The 6,000-nt window shown below is 41.0% G+C and overlaps 1 protein-coding gene across 1 annotated transcript; it reads right to left on the bottom strand.

Annotated features, from left to right (window-relative positions):
* Positions 1–411: 411 nt before the first annotated feature.
* On the bottom strand, positions 412–4,744 carry LOC125510423 (fatty acyl-CoA reductase 1). The gene is made up of 10 exons (XM_048675593.2): positions 4,491–4,744; positions 4,299–4,402; positions 3,941–4,143; positions 2,763–2,863; positions 2,435–2,636; positions 1,757–1,918; positions 1,533–1,614; positions 1,152–1,418; positions 925–1,052; positions 412–770 (listed from the first exon to the last, which is right to left on the bottom strand). The coding sequence occupies exons 1-10, from the start codon at positions 4,567–4,569 to the stop codon at positions 602–604; spliced, it is 1,497 nt and encodes a 498-aa protein (XP_048531550.1). The 5' UTR covers positions 4,570–4,744; the 3' UTR covers positions 412–601.
* Between the last annotated feature and the right edge of the window lie 1,256 nt (positions 4,745–6,000).

Raw genomic sequence — 6,000 nt, 5'->3', positions numbered from 1 at the left:
CGCGTATCTGCGGGTTAAGGTCAAGTTTTTGCCGCGCCCCTTAAATATTTTTGCGGACCGGCCGCGTTTGCGGCTTCTGTTCGGGCGGATTTTCCGCGCCGACCCGCATTTTGATGGTTATTTTACGGATCGGGGCTTTTTGCGGAGTCTGCTAGAGTTGCTCTTAGTACCCTTCAACCAAAATGACTATTCTTAGAAAGAATGAATATGTACAATGCACAATATTATTCACGACCCCAAATATTGAATGGCATGCTTTATAATATCCTTACTCCCGGTGACATATAGGGTGCCAAGTAGGACCATCTGTTCTCCCTCCATGTGGGAATAAATGATGCCTCTATTTCTTCCTTATCTACGTTGTACATGACACGTTCCGCAGCATTGGTTTGGTTGACACATGTTATCACATCCAAAAAGCACCGGGACCTATGAGTATTTTTTATTCAATTCAATAATATAAATACATACAGATAGATCACATGGTTGTATGCCTTCACTTCATACAAATGTAATGTTTAGCAGTATGATATACATTTTTCTTGGAGAACAATGCTTATCCTTCATCTCAAGAATAGGAAGATTATTATTCCACTCTTTTCTATACGCTTCCCTTATTTTTGCGGCCGTACATTAGCACAGCTGGGACGTGGACGTTCAAGAGATACGAGTGCCAGTCCATAGATTTGGGGTCGAAGTTGAAGAGGCTACCATCTTTGCCGTCCATCTTTACTTCCTTCCTCAATCTTGTTAAGTTTGTGTCATCAAAGCTTTAGGAACAAGAACATCAAAGAAAAGTTGGATCAACATATATACGGACAAAGTTGGGGTCAAACAAGGTCATTGAAGACTGTTTTGGTATCCAAAATGGCAAGTTAAAAAGTTTACAGTAACTAATGTAACACGGGCAGAAAATGGTCTCACCATCCTTTGAAGAAGGCATATGGTGCATACAGCTTGACCAAGAGCATTAGGAAAGTGTATCTTCGGTTGTGCTTGTTGTAATATTGGGAAAACAACCCACAGAGTAATACGCTCACTGCATGCAAAATCTGTTCATTTGAAGTTAAAATATGACCACAATGTGAGTCTTCATCATATGAACACCATATTGGGATGTACGTACAAATTATAGAACTATGATTTTGTACCTCAAGTGGTAGCTTATACATCAGGATCAGATATGCGCGGAAGTAAGCGAATCTCTTGAACACGTATGGCCTTCTGTTTTCTAGAGGTTTCCCATTTTCTAGTACACGGGGATGGATGGAGAAATAATCCCAGCACACGTCCTCAAGAACTTGACCGGTCAATGGATTTCGGATTGCCGAGCTCACATGGTAAATGACTTGCCCTTTCTCATTCCAGTGAACAGCCATGGCTACCAGTGTTGCATTTACCACCATATCTGCAGGAACCTATATATATGGACTATTAGTATCTCTCAAGTTTAAGCATACAATTCAATTAGTCAGGTTGCTCCATTAATCTGTCTACATCCGTAATAGCTAATATGATCATGTATTACTCACTGCATCCATTGTGTCATTGCGATCACCTACGAAACATGGGAATGCCTGCTCATTGTAGGCGACAATCAGAGCATCAATTGTCCTGGAGATAAAATGGTAAAAGAACTTATATTCTATTGGTGATGTCCAGCTTGGATATATATGTAGTATGATACTTCTGCAACAGTAATTAGTTGAGCAAAATTGAACTGTAAATTGCCAGTAGATTTACATGTTGAGCTTACCTCGCCCCTTCTATCCACCCAGGAAATGGATCTTGATAAGTGCTGGTTACCATGGTGGGTCGAATAATAACGACAGGAAGGTCTCCCCTCTGCTGCTCAAGTAACATCTCCCCCATAGCCTTGGTAAATGTATATACATTTGGCCATCCAAAATGACAAGCCCTTCAACAATTTATGAACAATTTAGGTAGTGTCAAGCTGATTTTTGATACATCACGTACATATGGAAGTGAACAATGTTCTTGCGAATGTGGCACAATAAATCAACCACCTCTTTTTAAGTTGGTACTGGTCATGATCGAAAATGGTCCAAACCAGAGGTCTAAAGGTGGCAGCATTTGATATGACAACTACCTTAGTAATAATGACATAACTATAACAGTGATTTGATTTATATTTATTATCTGCTCTCCCTAAATTTACTCTCCTGTCAGAAATATAAGAAATTTCCCTTTAAAAAGTGTGTTGTTAGATGACTACTAACACATAAAAGGTTATTTACATTGGTCATGTGAAAATGGTCGGTAAGATTTTTCATTGAAATTGTTTCCAAATATAGCAATTTTTAGTTTTAACAACATAGCTCTCAAAAAGTTGCATGTTGAATAACATGCGGATGTACTAAACATCATACATATTCTTGAAATAAAGTAAATACCACATTTAGATTGGTCAGACCTCTTGAAGCCAAGTTCTTTCATGGCTATCTTCTCCGATGATTGGTCTGAACCACCACTCTTCGCCTCTGCGAGTTCAGCCTTGACCTTCTCAACCAGCTGCAACTCAGCTTCAATGTCCAAGTGGCAACCGGGCCGTAATGCTTCACCCATCTTGAGTGCTTTCTCCAGTAAAAGTCCTTCTTGAGTACCAGCTACAAAAGCTAATAGATAAAAGAAGACATGGTTATGTTGGAGTTGGCCGATCATATATATACTCATCGTATTGTACAATTCTCCTCCATTTTTGCTTGTGTGCACAACTGGGTATACATAAATAAAACACGTACCAGTGGAAACATGAAGCAACAATTTCAGATTAGGACACTTCTTGGCAAATTCGCATCCATATTGGGCTCCTAATGCATTCGATGCCAAAGCAACATCGTACCTGTACGTGCAATGAAATTCAACAAACATGCAAAATAGTTCATACTAAAAGCTGGAACGGTAAACTGTTTTGGCTTTTGCGTGTTGTGTCCTCCCAGCACCACAACCTGCTATGGCTTTTACAGGGAAAGCATGTACTACCTCCATCCTGGTTTATTGGTCCCCTTTGTAATTTGTGTCAAACTTTGACTAAAGATTTAACTAACAGAATGTTAATGCATGTCAACAAAAATTATATCGTTGGATTCGTATTTAAACATAGTTTTCAATGATATAATTTTTGGTGACATGCACGAACAATTTGTTAGTTAAATCTATGATCAAAATTTGACACGAAATATAATGGGGACCAACAAACCAAGACGGAGGTAGTATGTAGGCAACACGCATCGACTTATCATGTGAATATGGATATCCGGTGAGTTTAGTTGAAGATTTGCAACAGTGTTCACCAGGTTCTTCCAGAGACAAGTTCAACGCTGTGCTCCCCCAAAAATCAGATCTGAGCCAGGTATCTCTGATGTTGATATTATCTCCACGATTTCTGTACTTCCACCTCCATTCTAAAATTCTGTGGTGATTCAGCAAGATTTACATCTTTCGTTGATTCAACTTTATTTTATATTATGCCTTTTACTAGTTCAACAACTCCTTTTGTGTGTCTAGGTTCTGTTTATCTGTGCACAACTGCCCCCTCTAACATACAGGTTAAAAGGTTCACAAGCTGTAATAAGTAAATTAGTTTGAAACGCATGACTTGTAGTTTGGTCAGTAAGACTATTAGATATGAGGAGATTCAAATTGGATGGTGCAAAATGCTACTGATTTCTAGGGGAAGAAAATTCAGTTACATGTTACTTAGGTAGCAGGATTTGCTCAATTTTTTCGCTGATACTGGACTATTACATGCTCCCCAACTCAAATTATTAGAACAAGTATAAAGCCAATAAAGGTATACAAGTTCCCATGATGAAAAATCTGCAATTGTCAGTCATTAATTAGTTCTTGTAAAAACATATCTGGAATGCTTTTTACAGTTTTACGTGTATTTGCCACAATTAATTAGCAATTGTTGTACCTTTCATAAAAGCTAGTCGTTGCAGCCCCATGGACGATAACATCGATCTCCTGACACAGGTCGTCAGATGTGGAGCTGTCGAGCCCGAAGTTGCGAGTCCCGACGTCTCCCGCCAGAGGAACTATCTTCTCTTTGATCAGCTTCTGGAAGCCAGCAAGCCCGTGCTTTTCCCGCAGGGTATTGAACAGGTCCTTCCCTAGCACCTGCACGCGCGGTACCAAGACGAACCAAATGAGTTTCCAGTGCCATGAGTTTGTAAAGATGGCGCCCAACGTACTATACAACTAAAGGTTAGACCATGTCCATAGCACTGCATATAGCTGGTGTGGTCGAAAGCAATGACGCATATCCACTTCACCTGGGTCAGGATACGCTGCTCGGCGGAGGCGGCATCGGGAGCGCGCACCAGCAGGTAGACCTTCTTCACGTCCGGCTGTACTCTCAGTATCTTCTCCACCATCACTGCATGCATAGATACATAATACATTACATATAGTACATATATGCATAAGGTAAGGGCTCGCGATGTATATGTATGGTATTTGCGTACATTTTCCGAGGTAGCCAGTTGAGCCGGTGACGAGGACGGTCTTGTCCCGGAGGCATCCAGCCACCGCGCCAGCGTCCATGGCGAGCTCTACACGCTACCGTGCTAACAAGGATCGACAAACCTGAAAATGTGGAAGATAGTGGCCGGTTTCTCTTGGAAGCTAGAGAAGTAGTGGAGTCAAGCCGGCCAGGCCAGGACGTGTCTGTGCTTGCGTTGCGTTGGGGGTGGCTTAGATCATGTGGGTGCATGGTTGCTACTCTTATAGTCTATCGAGTACCCACCTGTATTCGCATACTTGGTTGGGCTTGAGCTGTAACCAGACTAGGGACAAGTTTATGTCACTATTGAAATGAGTGACAGAATGAATGCCTCCTCTAGGCAGTTGGCTGTCTTAGTCCTAGGCTTTATGGCATATTTAGCTTGGCCGCTCCACCAGAGGGGCCTAAAGTAATTAACTCCTGGTTTTGGCCGAGTATGGGTGCTTGATCATAAGCTTATAGCATGGGTGCTTTGCTAACGGCAACTCTAGTCGATATTTTTTATTTATTTATCAAAGGGGGCACTCCCACGCATTGCATCTTAAACTTGTATCTGTGGCATTAGATATGTATTACTATTTAGATATAATTTTCTTAGTGGTTTGTATCTTAGTGTTGTATCTAAATGACCTATCATTTGATATGTTTTGTCAGATAGAAGTATGAATTGAACCACTTTTCGCAATAATACTCATTCTAGACCAGTCTAGCTAGAACACATCTCTCTTTCCTCGTTAACTATGCCCCAGCACCAGAATGTGTAGCTTGGTTGGCCAGTTGTTTTATACAACTGACATCATTGCATTGGGACCGCCCCGAGTACCTTCAGAAAGAAGTTTGCGTTTCAATGGATGGAGATTAAATGAGTGCCTAATGAGTTAATGGATTCAGTCCATCCTTAGCCAGCTATTTCGACCGGCTCAGCAGCTCCTTCCCCGCCGCACCCTCAACTTTGTTCCAAAGGGATCCAGCTAGGTAGTTCATCACAAGTGGAGATCAGCATTGGATGAGGTGGGTCCCAAATGCACAATACATATGAAGCCCTTCTACCGCATACCTGGCCATGATGGATATGGATATAAATATAGACGGGTGATGGGAGAGGTGCCTATGGTATACTCCTGTGCTTACTATTTGTTTATATGGCGGGGAGTGTTCTGTAGACTCTTATATGGTACTAACATATATTGATATCTAAGGGCACTCGCAAGTCGCAACACATTTTATCTTAAACTTGCCTCTTGTGCAGTAAAATAGGTCCTTATGTCATCTAGTATGTTTTGTCAGAGAAGTAATTATGCCCTTCATATTTGGTAATTTTATGGTCCTGGTGTTTGGTTAGGCATTGGGTGCTTTACATATATTGGATGTAATAACATCTTATATTATGAGACGGAGGGAGTAACGTTTTAAAACGTTTGTGGGAGAAAAGTATAACTTATCTTAGGTTCCACAATAAGAGTCGTATATAT

This window comes from Triticum urartu, chromosome 5A, assembly GCF_056163025.1.
Source record: "Triticum urartu cultivar PI428250 chromosome 5A, HENAU_Tu73, whole genome shotgun sequence".
Lineage (NCBI taxonomy): Eukaryota > Viridiplantae > Streptophyta > Magnoliopsida > Poales > Poaceae > Triticum > Triticum urartu.
The sequence above is the reverse complement of the archived record's forward strand: the minus strand, read 5'-3'. Positions and strand labels throughout refer to the sequence as shown.